At 37.0% G+C, this 18,569-nt stretch overlaps 1 protein-coding gene across 1 annotated transcript; it reads right to left on the bottom strand.

Moving 5' to 3' along the window:
* Nucleotides 1-224: 224 nt before the first annotated feature.
* On the bottom strand, nucleotides 225-16,765 carry LOC104621147 (S phase cyclin A-associated protein in the endoplasmic reticulum-like; the record flags this gene model as incomplete). The annotated part of the gene is made up of 4 exons (XM_010287563.1): nucleotides 225-422; nucleotides 6,108-6,178; nucleotides 12,475-12,592; nucleotides 16,690-16,765. Coding segments are annotated over 4 exons (463 nt in total), but the record flags the coding sequence as incomplete, so codon positions are not given.
* Nucleotides 16,766-18,569: the final 1,804 nt, after the last annotated feature.

The following is an 18,569-nucleotide window of genomic DNA, read 5'->3' as shown; positions in this document are numbered from 1 at the left end:
GAAGTTTTACACACTTCAAAAATTAGTCACTCTCTAAGGTGAAATAATCTTCTTAAATCTGAATAAATATGCCATCAGTTTTCCTATTTACAAGCCTTCACTAAATGAAATCAAAAAGTAGCATGTTTCTGAAGCTCTAAGTCCTCATGTGGCTTTTTTGTAAAGTATACAGGAAGCACAGTAAGAGCCATGTGGCAACAGGCAAAGAACAACTGGAGACGTACCTTGCATTCTACTACACTCTGATCCGATTCACATGTAACATAGATTTCATCAACTGCCCGTCTGAGATTGTCAAAAAGAAATGCCCAGTATCGAGCTCGCAGATCAACTTTTCGAGGCTGTCTTATTTTTGTTGGGCTTTTGTCAAAGTTTTTATCTCCAGCTGCTGCTGATGTTAATTTACAGTCTATGGTAGTGGTCTGAAAAAAACACAATACAACAGAAAACAACAAACAGAAGTAGGGTGAGGACTTGGATTTCTGTGCAACACACATTTTGTCAACATATTCAAACATCTGTAAACAAGAAATTTTTCACTGAAGATGACTACATGAGTTTTTTAAAACACACTTTCTTATCTTAAATACAGGCAGCAGCTATGTAGAACTAGATTCTGTTTCTTTGACATTTATAACCCAACATACACACTGCACAACAGTACAAAATATGCTGCCTCTTAGCACACTGTAATGTTACACTTTCTAATTACATATCCTGTATTACTTATTCTGACAAGTACGTGCATCCAGAGATGAAAAAAAACATTTTTCTATTAATCATACCAGCAATATTCCATCACGGTTAAATTCTATTACCAAGACTTTACATATGACTTTATTGTTTTTAATACAAGCATTAATGCCAGTGAGATGCTGATGTGGCTAGACCCTTTGATCGATGTGTTATGGCTACACTGCAGAGGAGCTGCCAGCAAGCAGTTACTAAAGGAAGCTTTCACACTTTAGAAGACTCCTTGTACTAAGATTTCCACTCACCATATTGTTAACATTGCAAGCTCAATTCAACCCAACGTAAATGCCGTGCCAATGAATCAAGTTGCTCCTATGTAGGCCAAGTCTGAAAGTGTCCTCATGCTGTTAAGTTGTAATTTAACAGCTTTAACTACAACAAATCTGTTGTTTGATGTGTTAATATGCAGGCTAATTGATCCAGTATTACTCTGCTGCACAGATGCAGAGAACTGCCAACACGCTAAGTGTGATGGGAGCAGAGGGAGAACATTTTGCTGTCTTCATAAATGCTGGCACAGGCAGGAGTCGCTACGTACCTACTTGCAAGTACCGTTATGCCACCTCAGTGTTACGTATCTGTTGACCTTGTGCGTTCAGCTTAGTCGGTCATAAGGGGATATGTCTCCTTGATAGAGGTATACTGTCACTCACCTGCACAGAATATTCCAAAAGATTCTGAAGGATGCTGAAAATACAAATCAGCACTAGGCCCCATGACATTGTCCTTATTAAACTTGAAATTCTCTCCCACAACAAAAAACAAACAGAAAAATCCTGCTACCGTTCAGACTTCTATAAGCTAGGTGGATAAGCACCTCCAGTAAACTCAAAAGTAATGCCTAACCGTGTGCCATTTTGTGATGGAGGTATTAACTACATGCTACAATAGCATGTTCTTTTTGTTGTTTTTTCATCATTAATGCATTCATTTTAATAGCACCTTTAATGCAGTTTTCATGCACTGGTCCACTGTGGGACAGATCTACAGAAAACGAATTCTTACTGGAGTACACTTGTAGGGATTACTGCAAAATGCCATTCTAAAAACTCCGCTTTTGGTAATTGAATAAAAATAATCAAAACCAACATGACACAAACCATTACACAGAGATTATAATTAGAATATATAATCACTAACTAGAAATACTGTAAATAGCAGAACAATTGACTGGGATTCAAGCCTTTTTGCCCCCTATGTAAAAAGCTGGGAAACATTATTTCTTTGTGCCAGAAAGAGTTTGATGGCAGGTGAGTTTATACTTGGAGACAGAGAATTCTTAGAGAAAACTCATTTTAGAGTACAGGCAGCATAAGGTAATCAGGAACTGTAGCATAGTTTTGGATAGACTTATCAATGAAAGTACCTTTAAGGAAGAGCTAAAATAATATTTTTGTTATGAAATATATAGACACAAAGATTGTACAAAGTCTAGAGAAAATTCTCCTCACTGTTCTTAAGAGGATCTTTGTTTTGTGTGGATCCCTCCTGAATTCCAACAAATTGTGCCTAAGCTGCAAAAAGTTCCCTGCATGTTTAGGAAACATGTAAATGAACTCCTCTTTCTCATGCTCAAATTACAGAACGGGAAAGTAGGCAATAACCAAATTTTTCAATCACTGTAATTAAGAACATAAATGCCTTTCTTCTCTAGATATTAGGGGCCTTCTTTGATAAATTCACACTGTAAACACAGCTTCCCATTACAAGGCGCTGAACCCTGACATGAAGAGAGAATCTGCAGAACTGTTTACTGAATTCCAGAGCCCTGTTTCTTTGGCAGCCTCTCTCCGGGTTCCAGTCTGCTTATTCCCCTCAGTGCTCTGACTACCTGTACCACATGGCCTTCAACACAGCAAATTCCACTTTGTCATTAGGAAGGTAGACACTGCTGTCAAAACGGTTATGCTCTCACCTGCGTTTGTGTTCACATTCTGATTTTCCTGTAAGATGGGCAAGAATGGGAACCTGATTTGCTACAATCATACTAACATCTCTGCTACCCTTACATATATCTCAAAATGCTCTAAGTGTACTCCAGATGAACCCCAGCTAATGTATGCACGAGACACATGTCCAGAAAAGATGCATGTCATAAACAACCAATGAACAGGAATTTCAGAAAGGTTTCATATGTCAGAGTAGTTTGTATTTTTTCTTCTATGACATAAGAGTCGCCTCTTAAAGAACAGCTTGGAGAAAAGATGTTCATTAGCTGAGGCCTTGTACATAAACCTTTAAAGTAAAGCTTATCTTGGCTAATTTACAGTTCCTTTAAAATACAGTTTATAATGACACCACCTTAACTACAGAATCATAAATAGCTATATTAAAATAACAGTGTTACCTTTTGCTGCCTGTATTTATAAAATGCGACCTTAGTAAAGTGATCAGGTTTCTATTGGTTCAGCCAATACTGTTGATACAAAGGATCAGTTGTTTTGGAATGGGAACCATGCATAATTCCCACTATTTGAAGATATATTTCCAAATGTATCTTTAAGACAGCATCATGGCATATGTTCTGATATTTAGCAATAAATGCTAACCACATACTACATTTGGCATCTGTGTATCACCTCTTAGATGTCATCTGTATTTTAATTAGGAAAACAGCATGCTGAACTGTATTAACTACTGTAAGTTGTAGCAGTTCCATTATTACCCCATAAGTAAATTTCTATCATCTAAGTAAAACCTAAGCAACATTTACAGTTATTCATATTCCAGTAGAACACCCTTGAAAGGACACAAACCCCTCAACCACCAAATTTCTTGTAAACACAATCACACAAGCAGGTGAGCTTTAACTTGGCGGTTAGCTAATAGAAGTAATATTTTAAGTTCCTCATACAAATCAGTTCTAACACTGTACATGTGAATTTGTCACAGCCTGGTATCTGTCACTCAAGGAAACAGGTCAATTTTCAGAGAAGAACCCAAATTGTGTCCCATGTTTGGCACCTCAGTCTCCAGAAATTCCATGAAAAAAGATCAAACTCAGCAAGCTACTTTCAAAGTTGATGATAATCAAGTTTGACTGGCACCAACTTTACTGAAATGAAAGCCAGTACTCACTCAAATTTAAAAGCTGCAGCGAAGACTACTTTTAAGACACTACTAATATTTTACACAGGCTACTATATTCTGTACAAATGTTTAACGCAAGCAGGATTTCTGACCTCATCTGTATGTTGTTCAGCACAATTTTTACAGAACCTGCAAGCATCTTAAGTAAATTTTCGAATGAATCAAACTAATCTTTCACTGTGAAAGGCAAGAAATGCTGCATTAGGTACAGACTTTTCAAGACTGTAGTTTCTATGCTGATGTACAGCTATAGCTTTATTATTCTTATTCATCCACTGGAATTAAGTTTTAATTAACAGTATTTAATACAAGTATGTACTTTTGACCCGATCATATTTTTCAGTGTCACGCTCAGATTGAGAGTGATGCAATAGTGAAACTCAGTTCCAGAGATGATCATCTCTCGATGTTTCTGGTATTCTGAGGGAACGTATGGGTACAGGACAAAGTATTTCTAACAGTGTAGTCTGAAGAACGATAAGGCAACAATCCCACATGTTCACCAAGGAGCTATACCCAAGCCATATAACTCTACGCACATCCTTGTGCCTAGAGCTTCCAACTAACTCTCAGCACATTTTTCACCTTGGTTAGTAGTTGAGGCAGAAGCCTCTTGCCACTCGGCAAGACACAAGGACACAGAACTAAACTTTTCTGAGCAGAGTTCTAAAGCTCCAGTCCTGTAAATTTCTACAGATCATTCTTAACTGGCTCCAGGTACTTACTTTTGAATCTTGTAAGTGATCTCAGAGCCCTTAGCCTTTGACAATACTTTTATATTCCTTCTTGTATCTTGAGTAACTCAGTGTGGATGATGAAAGTGATGTTAAAACTGAATCTCTCTTCCCCCCCCAAAATAGTTTCAGGAACTTGCCTTGGTGTTCTGGAAAGTATGAAGTGTATATTTACTCTCAGGATTGTCAAAGTGTATTGAATGTAGGTTTGCCAGGACCCTAATAAGAGGAAGATGAGATTGATAAGATCATACGAAAGAGTTCTTGTAAGTTTATTTTCTTGAGATTAGTGGCCCATTTATATGTAAAGGAAAATTAAAACTGAAGGCTCAAAAAAAGTAACAAAAAAGCCAACAATTTACAGCAGTATCCAGTGTCTGAAATGCAGTAGAAATAAAGGTGCCGAATGCCAAGATGAAGTGCCAAAATGCACAGACGCTCAGCAGCCCATTTCAAACCTTAATTGTACCCACTAGGAATGCACTGTTTCTACAGTAGTTTTAGTACAGCAATCCCACACAGCTGCTGAATAACAACGAAGTATTCTCCTGAAAATTCAGTATTTACATAATCCCAGGTGACTAAAATAGAACCCAAACTATGTAGCACATTACTCTTACACCCAAAAAGTTCTGAGGGTAAACCCTTAAAGGGAGCTACAACTGCAACAATAAAATGTCACCTTCACAGAACAAGAAAACCAGGATACACAGTGCTTGTAACATACTAGTACATGAAGACAGAACACAAGGTTAATAGTTGCTCAACTAAAATGGGAAAATAACATGCCTATGTTTTAAAGATGCAAGCACATCTCTGTGGAAGCAGAACATCTTTTTCTTTTTTAAATAACATCTTCCATATGCCGTATTATCAAAATCGGACAGTCTGTCTCAAAATAATAAATGGCTAAAGCCATTCTAATGGCTAAATCCACTAATCAAAGAAAACGAACTGTTAAAAATATTCAACATAGGAAAGATTGAGATATTACTTTACTAATGTAATAAAGATTGTCAGTCACACAGAAAAAATATTAATAAAAATAAGAGCCGTTTCTTCTTGACACTTCTCATTCAGACTTGCTTTCCAGTTGTAACTCTCGGAAATCCTATTCACCTGGACTAATTTTTTCCAAAACAAGACATAGCGACTCCAGCCACTAACATGAGGTCAAGAAATAAAGCATTTCCTTACATTAGAAATTGGGCTGAAAGGTAGCCTTTGTATAAGCAGCATGCTTATAGAAAGAATATCCTCTATCATTTTACTGAACAGCACTTTCCTTAAAATAGCTTCAATGCCAAGACGTCACACATCCAGAGGTTAGGAAGTGCCAAAAGTAAAGGCTGAGGAAGATAACCTGATACTTTTTAACTTCTAAATACTTGACTTTGAAACTTGTATGCTTTAAAAATACAATGCATGCACAGTTTTATATATGTATTATTCAGACAATAATGTATCAGTGATACCACAAAACATTTTTATGCCGTAAATTTTATGTCATAATAAAAAATAAGCAGATACCTGTTTTGCAGTTTTGTGTGCTCCCTGGGTCACCCTCTTCGTTTTTCCACCAGCTTGCCATTTTGATTTTCCTGTGGGAGAAACAACTGACAATTTAATCAACAATAACAATTTTAATTAGATAGAGCATTCTAAAATGCACATATCTCGTCTTGCAACGTGCTGATATGGGCACAATTTAAATGTTAAGAGGTTTGTATAATTGTATATTCCACATATATATTCCACAGTTCAGAATGTGGAAAATGGCAAGAAAACACAAAGAAAATGAAAAAAATTACAAAGAAAGGCAAGAATTACAGACTTCATTAAACAAAGATAACCTACCTGTAATTGCTCAGTGCCTCCGAAAACCACGTCACTACAATCTACATGCCAAATATGACACTAGTTTTCTATATAGATTAAGAAGAAGTCTGCTCTTGAATGACTATTCAACAAGATATTACTGAATTAATACAATTAATACCTTTCTTAGGAAAAACAAATGTAATAATTTAGTTTTTCTTGAACTGTTCAAATAACCTGACGGCATGTTTACGTATTTTCTGCCAAGAAAGACGGGGCAAAAGAGAACTTAGGACTAGATTTAGTTCACCTACATGTAGGTAGCCAAAGGAAGAAAGAAAAACATTCACAGAGCATGAATCAGTCCCCTTAAGATCTGAAATGCTTTCTCAAACGTACCTGTCTCCCAACACTGCTTATATGAAGTGACTTTAGTAACTATGCTTCCAAAATCAGTTTAAATTCCCACAGTCAGAAAAGATGATTTCAGGTCTCAGTGCTGTGGTGGTGGCAATTTCTTAACTCATTAAGAGTTACCTTCGCATAGATAAATTTATGTCAGCCTAGGCCTACCTGACATGTTTGCATTTAATCTCTGAGATTTGCTCAGGGGTAATTTAAAAAAAAAAAAAAAAAAAAAAAAAATTTTATTCCTCCAACTTACTATCTAACTTGCATAACATGAAAATCACAGGATCCAATTACCAAAAATATAGGCAAGTTAAGACAAAATACTAACTATGGCAAGAGTACTCTCCAGCACAGATTACATCTAAGTAAAAGTTTCAAGATTATTTAGCTGGATGAAGCCAAGCAAAAAAATGCATTAGTTGAATATAGTTCCTTCCTAGACCATGGAGATCGTTCTTGAATTTCAGAATTGTCCAGTTGAGTTTTTAACAGTTCTTAGGCCAAATTCCCTAACACAGTCCAGCTGTTTTACATTGCTCTGGTTATGTAAAGCAGCTGTAAACCTGTCTTAATCATGGCAGCTGTACAGCTGGTTTGCATCATTGGCTATTCCAGGGAACAAGGCCTTTAATTTTGAAACAAATTAAAAATTACTTGCTTGATAATTCATTTTTTAAATGCTACATTAACCAAAAACAACAGGTACAAATTAATACATTGAACTCAATTTAGCAGCATTCAGGAAAAAGTCTGATTCAGCTACCGTATCTATAAAAACTTCCTATTCACGAAAAAGCTTAAACTGTGGATCAGTTCCATGTCAGAATTATGGTAACTGAAATATTTAAATCACCAAAGTCTCTCTTCTGACATGATTTACATTCTGAAAAGACAAGATTTTGAATGCAATGGCACACACAACTAGCACAGTGAAAACGCTTACAAACAAATATGGGTATGTTCAAATTAAAAAAGGGCAGATGAATGCAAAAAAAATTTGCAGTCTCTGTAGATTCTACAAAAAACAGAACACCAATTCATCATCTCAGAACTGGGCAATGTCTGAACAAGTCCCCTGCAAAGACAAAAGCAGGTTTTCAGGCACTTTCTATATAAGGCATACATTTAGGGAAAAGACAACTTATGTAAATACCAGGTTTTTCAAACTTAAAAGCAAATAGTGGGTGGCAAGGACTAATTTCTTCTTAAGGTGTATGGGCCAAGAAGTTTTGTATTTCAGCAGCAGCCACATTTCTGAGCTTTATTGTTCTTTTTCTTCTAGGAAGTGCCACTGGTTATTAAATGACATCTGCCTTTCTGTTTTTCTCCTTTTATATTCACAAGTAGTGACAACACAAGAGCATTTCTCAATGATTATGTGTATGTTCAGTGACTGCTGGTATGTAACGACACAATACCAGCATTGCTATGAGATGCACAGGAATTCAGTGACAGACGAAGGGCATTACCTGCTAGGAATTTACTAAATTTTAAGGAGAGAACAGTAGTGACCAAAGATGATCATCTCATTAGCTATTAAGTTGCCAATGTGAAATATATAAAGTAGCAAAGTTTTGCAGCATTCAGGGAGCTACAGTCGTATTTTACACCTGAAGTCCATTTCCTCTCTGTCTGGTAATTAAATATGAAGCACACAGGGTTTATGATTTGTGAAGACTTCCTGTCACAAAAGGCTGAGGTGCTAATATCTCCAAAAAAAAAAAAAAAAGCCATTGATAAACTATTTTCAAAAGCTATCTTTTATACTAACAATCTCAACCATCATCCCTCTCATCTCTTTTTTTTGGATAGTTTTACTGATATGTGAAACGTGGGAATCGCCTTTACCTTTAGTAATTAATAGCAGCCCTCATTTCTGTTCTCAACTATGGCAGAGATCAAGTGCCTATGTTGTTTCAGGGCCTTTTGACACTGTTCATCATCAGACCTTCAGTAGGAACGATAACAATTTTCAATTCTATTTCTTTTCATCTCCTTGAATGAATCTGAGGATACAATGGGGTAAGCATTCTGCCATCCTCCTCCAGTTCTTATACACAGTGCGAGAATCTACTCTGTCACCTCTCTTCTTCCACATTATCTATAAAACCTGTAAGACAGTCGATATTCTAGTGCCATTGCTACATATAACCAGTCTGTACTCCAGAATCTATCTTACTAGCCCAGCTGGTGCCGTTGTTGATCTTAAGAAACATCTTTTTTAAAGTTTGTAGAGCAGTGGTAGACACGATTTTTCTAACCGTACGATGTTAAGGATCTGGAGAAATTACTCCCTTCAAGCATGGATATAACCAAAATTCTCCATGTTGTTCCACCTCCAGATTGAATTACAGCAATATATTTTGCACAAAATTACTTTTACAAATCACTGTCACTGTCTCATCCAGAATATAACAGCCATGTACTCACGTACCAGTACTAGACTGAATTCCCATTCATTTCAGTGAAATTCAAGGTTTGAAACTTACGAACCTTAAAGAATACCCTTCCCTTCATGTTATATTTTGCCGGTTACAATCAGATCCAACATTGCTAGGGCTTACACATAATGTTTTCAGTCATGACTCTTCCAACCTCCTTACTTGGCCAAAGAGAGACAAGTTTCATGGCTTTCATCACACACTGCAAAACCTATTTATTCCATCAGGATCTTGCTAAAGGAGATCTGTAGGAGATTATCTGTATTAATAACAAGAATTTCACATCTGACATAACAAGAGCACATGCTGCTCCAAAGCATGTAACAGAAGTGCCACCTGCCATTCCAGAAATCTCTCTCCTTTCTAGGGAAATATTTCTTATTGACAGGAACTATATATTTCCATTAAGGAATTACAAGGTTTTGATTGCAATTCTTTTCATTATTGCTCTTTTACCCATGTCCTCTATATATAATACACAAGTCTTTCAGAGGAAAAGTTAAATGGTATGGAGGATACAGGCACACAATTTTTAAAGGAAATAGGAAAAGAAAGGATACAAACTGAAAAAACAAATCCAGCATTTTCATTTATCAACCCTCTATAACACTACCACTAGTAATAGCAAATGCCCATACTCTGTTTCTGCAGAAAAAAAAAACCCTCATAATGATTTAACATGTTAAAATGTTAAATCACAGTTAGTGCCAAAGCAGTACCTCTGAACATTATGAGCAGAAGAAACTGCCCAACGATAAAATTCTGCTTTGTACAGAAGAGTTGCAGGATTGGCTCAAGCAACCTGAACCTTTGGCCTGATTTACACAACCCCTGAATGTGTAAGAACTGCCCTAATTCATAATATTGCTGTATTATTCCTCAGGGACAAAATACATATTGAAAGATCAGCATAAAATGCATCAGAGCTCACTGACACCAACATATATACCCTCTATGCCAAGACAAGGGTCAAGAGATAAAGGATCTGGCTCTGCCAGACTTTCATTAGCCACAAGTTCCTTTCCACAGGGAAATTTTCCATCAGGCAATTATCATCCGATTCTTTGTACTCTGCAAAAAGGTCAGCCTATGATTTAATGAAGAAATTTTAAAAAGAAGAAAGAACTAGTGACAAAAAGTTTAAAAATTACAATGGTGCTAATGCAACCAAAAGAAGGAAATTAGTATAGCTACTTGGATTTTAATTATCATACTAACTGTTTAATGAAGGCTAAAAATTCACTTTTACATTAATTCTTCATGTTTTGGCAGAAAATGTTAGAGCAAACATTCATCTACAACTCAAATGCACTGATTTTTAAGGAAAAAGTCTTACTTCAAAGTTCCTAAAAGAGTATTACAAGCTTTAAACAGAAATTGAATCAACTCACAACTAGCTCAAACATACTGTCAGAAATACACTCCATGGTCCTTTCACATATGCTCATTCATATTACTACCTTCTCCAAAAGTCTAATTCAGGATCTATAAATACTTTGGGCCCCAATTCTATTCCATTTAAATGACATACGTGACTAGTCCAATAATACCAATGAATCTATTATCAAACTCAAGAACATGCAGGCAAACCCAAGACTAGCAAATAGATAAATGCATCTTCTAGAGACAGACGTAAATGAAGCTGCCACAAGAACACAGAACTGGCCCACTTAAAAATCCACATATCCATGATAATAAACTTGGTAGCTGTTGCATGTGATCCAAAGCTGGGAGGTATGCATTCTACTTGGTCAGGTTATGCTCAAGTCTTAAATTATTTCCATTTTCTCGTCCTATATGTAGCTAACAAAGATTCATAGTGCATGTTTTTCTGCTGACCAGTTACTGCTTACTAAAGATGCTGCTATACAAAATGTACTAAGACAGCTGGGACAACACTGAAGTAAATGGGTCAGAACCTGAAACCAAAGCTTGTGATGGTGGGCACTTGCAGTTGGGTTTAAGATGCTTAGCTGACAAACATAAGCTTGTCATTCTGCTTGTCACTGCTCGACAGTCGTACAGCTACGCCTTCTGAAACGAATGCAATTTCCTTAATGAGACCTATACAGATGTCCACGTACAAACATCTAAATAGGTTTTCAAGCAATACATCCTCTTCTGTGACTTCAGACTTTTCAGTTTTAAAAGAAAAAAACAAAACATCACAAATACACCTTAGCGCATAAGGCAAGCCAAAGACAGTTTAAACTCTGTGTCAGTTTGCTTCCGACATAGGGTTAATTATCTTGTAACTTAGACATAACTTTCCATAGAAATATCTTCTCCACTGGCAGAATCACAGAACAGCTGAGGTTGGGAGGAACCTCCAGAGATCATCTAGTCCAGCCTCCCTGCTTAAAGCAGGGTCAGCTAGAGCAGGCTGCCCAGGATTGTGTCCAGTCAGGTTTTGAGCATCTCCAAGGACAAAGATTGCCCACACTTTCTCTATGCAACTTGTTCCAGTGTTCAACCACTTCACAGCACACACAAAAAAATTTACTTTTAGACACGCCTGCCTAAGTCTCAAAAGCAGCAGCACCTGCACAGGGACATGTGAGCTACAAGAATACTTGAGATGAAGTCCTCAAAAACAGCATTCTGACATCTGGAACAGCTTGAGCAGTATAAAATTAAAATCAATTCCTGGCTCCTTAAGTCATCATACCACAAGAGAATATTACAACAGTAACAAAACTGTTCTGAGGACTTGCATTATGGAAAACTGTCCCCACATATCCCCTTCCTTAAAGATTCTTCACAGATGTTTACTAACGACTGAAGTGATACCAAAACAAACTTCCAAACTTATTTGTTTTAGAGCATAGAGAGCAATTTGTTGGATTGTTCTACGCCACCCCTACAGTTCTGAATTCCCAAGTTAAAAGCAATCAGTTTAAGACAACATTATTATATAGCTTAAGAGGACATCATTATATTACATGAGTATCTTGATAATATCGGCAAAAGAGAACAGTCTTACATGTTGCTTACAGACAAAATGAAAACAGTTTCTAATCTGTCACTGTGAAGGTTTTATAAAGCGATCTGTCAACTGCAGGGTGCATTTTGGAAAAAAGCTTTAAAATTATACTGTGTATGCTAAACATAACCATTTATTTTTTTATAGAAAAATCCTATGTGAGAAACATGTTTGCAGGAGAGCAACTCCAGTGGACAAATGGATGGAAGTGGAAACAGCTGGTGAAAGGCTGTTGAATACATACCATCATCATCTTTGTTTTCCAGTGGAACGCTCCATGCAATTAGGTTCCTTGCTGTACGTCCCTCTTCTGCGACTATTTTCCTCACTTTGTCATGGCTGTTAGAGCCTTGGAAAGAAGCCTGGAAACAAAAAATACAGGGATGGAAAAGAAAGTATTTTTGTCTTGATATGTTAACTTCATCCAATATATGATTAAACTATCCAAAGCGGATGCACAGGCACTGAATTTTCCTCAAACATGCAAAACAGGTGTACATATTCATTTCCACAACCATTTTCCTGCATGATGAGCAGATTGATTCATCAACATGACATGAAAGTTACTATCCAGCCCTCAGTATGGGTATGTCTACACTATGTCTACATTTTTAACCTCCATTTAATTGATGCTCAATGCTGCTAGAGCACCACATTAGACTTTACAAACATTTTAGTTAGCTTGTGTTAATTAGAAATAATTATTCAAGATAAAAGCAGCTTCAGACCAAAATACATGAGTTAGCTGACTGGAGAGAACCTGGAGAAAGGCACAAGGTATATCAGAACCTTCTAAAATATGTATAATAAGCCTACCTCTCTTTCAATGAGAAGACAAGAACCTATAAAGTATTGCCTGGCAACTCAAGTTAGTTGTTATTTACTAGAAAGCTGCAGCTGTTCCAAGACAGAATGAGAGACACTGAGGATGAACTTCATTTACCTAATAAACATATTTCTTTACACTTGCAAAATACACCATCACACGACATTTGAAACTAAATATATTCAAAAATATTTGTATCAACTGACAGATGTTAATTAGATAAAATCTTGCCGCTTCTACAGTGTATTTAGTTATTCCTCAGAAAATAACCTGAAATTAAGCCAAACTTTATAATGTGATGATAAATTTATGTACCATGATAGCACAAAACTGCTGACCAAGTTACCTGTAAACACTGACAAACTTAACCACCAAGAAGTTCCATAAATTTAAATATCATTTTAGGCACGAACACACTGATTTTCTATAGCACTAATCAGAAGACGCATTTTTCCTCTTTTCGTTCTTACCATCACATGACTCAAGCCTGTAACCACTTTGTTTTATAGTACTAGTACATCTTCAGAAAGAAAATACAGTAAAAAAGAATATAGCAGATGAGTGGCTATAATTCATTAAGGTGGCAGGAAATGCAACAAAAATGAGAAACTGCTTTTCCTTCAATGCTTATACAACAGTATTTAACTTTCGTTTCTCTCATCCAGATGTCCTCAATTGCTTGTTTCAAAGCCGCAGTGTGCCATCTAGTGCTCCACGGACCTACCCAGAGATATCACCATGTAATACAACGAAAACAAAAGAAAAAAACTAGCACTGCTATATAAGTGAACTTTTGGAAAACTAATGACATAAATAAAGCAAATGATGTATTTTGGCCAAAAGAAACCCAAGCAAAGCATGTACAAAACCAGGATCTGTACTAAACTGGTTCTAGTCTATCCTTACTGTATATAATTAATTACCTATGCTTGCTAGAAGTTCTTAAGTGTGACCATTTCTGCTGAATCAAGTTCGGTTTGGGTTTTTAATCCCTTGTTGCTTAACAATACATCACCAATCTAACAGTTTGAGATCCACGCATGTCATGTAACTGTTTTAAAATCACTTTGAACTACTGTATAAACTTACAATGCAAATACTTGTGGCAGCTTACTTCAGAACAGAGTCGAATAGTTTTAATTTAATTGCCTCTGAAATGTGTCCATCTTAACCCAAAAGAATATTCAGGCTGCACTTTGCATTAATTTCTTCTTTAATTTTCAAAAAAGATCCAAACACACACCTTAGCTGGAAGTAAAGCTAACCCATGGCATCCCCAACTGCCAAAAATGAAATAAGTAAACAAATAAATCTTTCCTCATATATTGCATCCTTTCTTTCAAATCCTCCACCAGCAGACAGTGCTCACTCAGCACAATCTACATAATATTTAGCTATGGCTTTCCTACAGCATAAGCCCACCCATTCTTGCCATACGCAGAGGACTTGGAAACCACTTGAATTTTTTTCTTTCCTATTTTTTTTTTTATGCTGTTAGGTTCCATTTCATCCTTCAATGGTCTTCCTATCTTCCAGGCTTACCATCCCTATTCCTTTAACCTTTTTTCTCATGTTTTCCAGATCTCAGATTTCAAGTTTTCTAAATCTGAGTACTTAGGGTTTCTCTTCTAGATTGTCTCCAACTGACTCACATTTGCCTTTGAAATACAATGTCCAAAAGCAGACACAAATACTTCAGTGAAGACTTCCTCAATGTTAAACACCCTGGACAGGTTATTCACATCTTACAGATGATACCCCCATTTAATGATCTCAAAATGATGCATGGGATTTTTTTTCAATATGGTATTACCTTTCCATCACTTATGATACAACACATGTCGTGACATATCACACATAAATTAAAAGAACTTACAGAGTCACAGAGTAACAAAACCTGGGAAGGACCTCTGCAGGTCTAGTTCAATCCCAAAGTCCCCATTCCCTGGTCAGAGCAAATCCAACTCTCCGTAATGTACAAGCAGAATTTCTCTTGTTGCACATACAACCTTCTATAATCCCAAGGCTCCTTTCTGCACAACTGCCACCAAGACAGTTGTTTGCCATCCTTATTTCTGGAGATCATTACTCACATCTATGTAAGTGTAAAACTTTGCACTAGTCCACACCAAACGGAGTCTTTAAATTACTTTTTACAAGCCGAAAGGCTTATAAGGAAAGCAGAAGTATCTCAAAATGACATTTCACTTTGAGTCCTGTGTTCAGTTTTGGGCCCCTCACTACAAGAAGGACATTGAGGTGCTCAAGCCTGTCCAAGAAGGGCAACGAAGGTGGTGAGGGGCCTGGAGAACAAGTCTTAAGAGGAGTGGCTGAGGGAACTGGGTTTGTACAGTCTGGAGAAGAGGAGACTGAGGGGAGACCTTATCGCTCTCTACAACTACCTGAAAGGGGGTTGTGGCAAGGTGGGTGTTGGTCTCTTCTCCCAAGTAACTAGTGACAGGACGAGAGAAAATGGCCTCAAGTTGCACCAGGGGAGGTTTACACTGGATATTAGGAAAAATTTCTTTACTGAGAGAGTGGTCAAGCATTGGCACAGGCTGCCCAGGGAGGTGGTGGAGTCACCATCACTGGAAGTGTTCAAAAAACGTGTAGACGTGGCACTTCAGGACATGATTTAGTGGGCGTGATGGTGTTGGGTTGATGGTTGGACTTGATGATCTTAAAGGTCTTTTCCAACCTTAATGATTCTATGATTCTATGATTTCCACGTACTTTGTATCACGAAACTAGAGCCTGACTTTAAATTCTACTCTCCATAACTTAGATGACAGTCAAAAGAAAACAACAAACCCTTAAAGGTGGTCTTAGCAGGTGAGTTAGCAATAATGAAGCATACAGCCATTGAGAAATGTAAACTATTGTGCCAAAGGCCATAGTGGGTATCAACATAGTTTTTTCGTTTGACCAGACAAGAGCAAGCTTTAATACCCTCCTTCGTATGAGTGAAGTGACACCGATACATGGGTTTTTGACTGCTTCCTCCACCTGAATCCCTCCTATATGCTTCTTAACTATCCAAAGAAGTGACCTTCTTCAAAGTGCTGAAGATACAATCTGACTACAAATTTGTTTCGCCTGAAATAGCAGATTTTCGTGATTTAGTGTGTACTGTTTCTTTGCATGGCTCTCAATATTAAAAGACATTTTATGAGGATTCTTGTTTTAATGGTGTTCACATATATGAATATGTTGCTGTAAATAAAACCACAAGTTTCATCCACCGCATTCTCAAAGAAAACGAATTCAACTCTAACCTCAGCTACTTCAAAGAGCACCACTGTATCAGTGTAACCAAACATTATGGTCTTACACTAGGGCACAGGTAGGATGAAAGCAGTTCAAAATGGAGATCAGTTGAAACAAATGTCTTAAAGTGGAAAAAAAAAATATATTAACACAACTGGAAATGATGCAAAAACAGAAGATATACTCAGTTTTTTTCTACACTAAAATACATTTTTGAAAGTTTCTCATCATGGTATTAATAAATTAAATTGATTCCGTTTCTAGAATCAAATGAACCAATTTATCAATGAATCTCAACTTGAAAATTTAGTTTTTCTTGCAGTAGGAAAAATCCTATCACACTGTTATAGCAGCTGAATGTCTTACCATCATGTTATAGCCTTCCTCCACATCAACAGGCTCACTTATTATATTTTTGGACGACCCCATTGAGTTTTCATACCTGTGTCAAAAAAAAATGCAATTAAACATTCTCACTTAAACCACTTCTAAAATTAATTTTAGCTTCTTAGCAGCATTTATGTCATGGATATGTGTTGAACACAGTAAGGTTTTCAGAAGATAGTTTTATTTACAAACTTTACAAGTTGTTTGCACTGCTCCTTACTAAAAGTAGCCAAAGTCCCAAGAAGAAAACAAAATGACCCTACAGAAAAATGTAAATGTGTATGTAGTAAGATAGTACACAGTACAAAGAATATTAAAAACTTAAAAATCATTGCACGGACTGCTCTAGGGTAGTGAAAGGCAAGCAGAATAATTTCTCCTTTGACAGAGGACCACGCAAGTTGGTTATTTGTTCAAAAAGAAAAATTAATCAGAGACATATGAAGAAATCGGTATCAGATAATTAGTGGGGAAGCAAAATAAAATGGAAAACTTCTGTTCTCATTTAAAAAAAAAAAAAGATGTGACAGTTTATGTAGAAGTCAACTCTGAGAAAGTGAATACTTTTATCCAGTTTTGAACTACAGAACCATTGCCACAAATGCAGAAGTGCACGGGACTAAATATAGGTTTACCAAGAATTTCCAGTAAAGTGATAACAATTCTGAAATAAAATTAAACCCTTGGCTTCAAGGTTGAAATAAATTATAGCCAGCTACTGAGTAGAGTGCAAAAACTCTCCTGCAACAGTTCTTATTCTTCTGAGGAATCAGACGTTAACCAGAAGTTAAAGATGCTTCTAAATTATCAGATTAACGTTAGAGAACTGAACAAGCTTAACCTTTAATCAGATCCAAGGTGGGATTTTGTTGGTCTTTATCATTAGTGATACTCCTTTAAGTAGGCTATTCCCTTAGCCTCATACTGTATTTTGTATTCCTCATAAATGGCTCATTTTTCTAAAAGTAAATAGCCAAAACCTATTACAACAAACAGGCAGTTGTTAAGATTTGCACTTGTTTGTATGCTTGAAGACAGCCTACTGAGCTTATGAAAAATAAAACATTCTGCAGCTGGTTGAAGAAAGCTGAGTTTTTGAAAACACAGTAAGATTGTATTTCAGCATCACTTCAGACATCAGGATAGGCCCAGCATGAGGAGTCTTCAAACACTGAGGTATCTTAGAAAACTGAGCTTTTGCCAATCAAATTAACTTGATTATAATTAAGGTGTAATAAAGCTCATTACATTGACAGTGCATTTGAGGAAAAAAAACTGAGAGCTCAATTATTTTCCCAGTACTACAAGTGCATTGGGAAATAATTTAGAAACAAGAATCTGTATTCCGAAGAACGTGTAGCAAACGCAAACTCTACCCCCGCGTGTGCTGCAAGACCTACTGTACTGTCAGGTTTTGTAACCATGATTTTCTCTCTGACAGCGAAGGAAGACCATCAGTTTAAACTATGAACATCGTTAATAGTTTCAAAATGCAAATACTTCTACACCTTAGGGCAGTTTTTAAGAGTTTCCAGTGAGTTTTCTCAGTAGGTGTGCCTCTCCCTTCCATACGTACAACTTCCACACCGCGAGAAAGGTAGACCTGTGCAATTCAGACTAACAGCGAGGTTCACGACGAGCGCGGGAACCTCCCTCACACTGAGCAATTCCAAGGTCCCTCACAGAGTCGGTTCACGACGGCGGGCTTGGGCAGGAGGGACGGGGAAGAGATTTATTTGGAAAGGGTAGGCCCCTTTCACCGCGAGGCTGAGGCAAGGCTGCCGCGGGGCACACCCAGGGGCTGCGGCGCCTCAGCAAGGCGCCCGGCTAAGCTCCGCCACACAGCAAGGCCTAACCGA

The sequence above is a fragment of the Phaethon lepturus genome, unplaced genomic scaffold (genome assembly GCF_000687285.1).
Source record: "Phaethon lepturus isolate BGI_N335 unplaced genomic scaffold, ASM68728v1 scaffold57675, whole genome shotgun sequence".
Taxonomy (NCBI): Eukaryota; Metazoa; Chordata; class Aves; order Phaethontiformes; family Phaethontidae; genus Phaethon; species Phaethon lepturus.
Note: the sequence above shows the minus strand (reverse complement) of the source record. Positions and strands in the feature narration are given on the sequence as shown.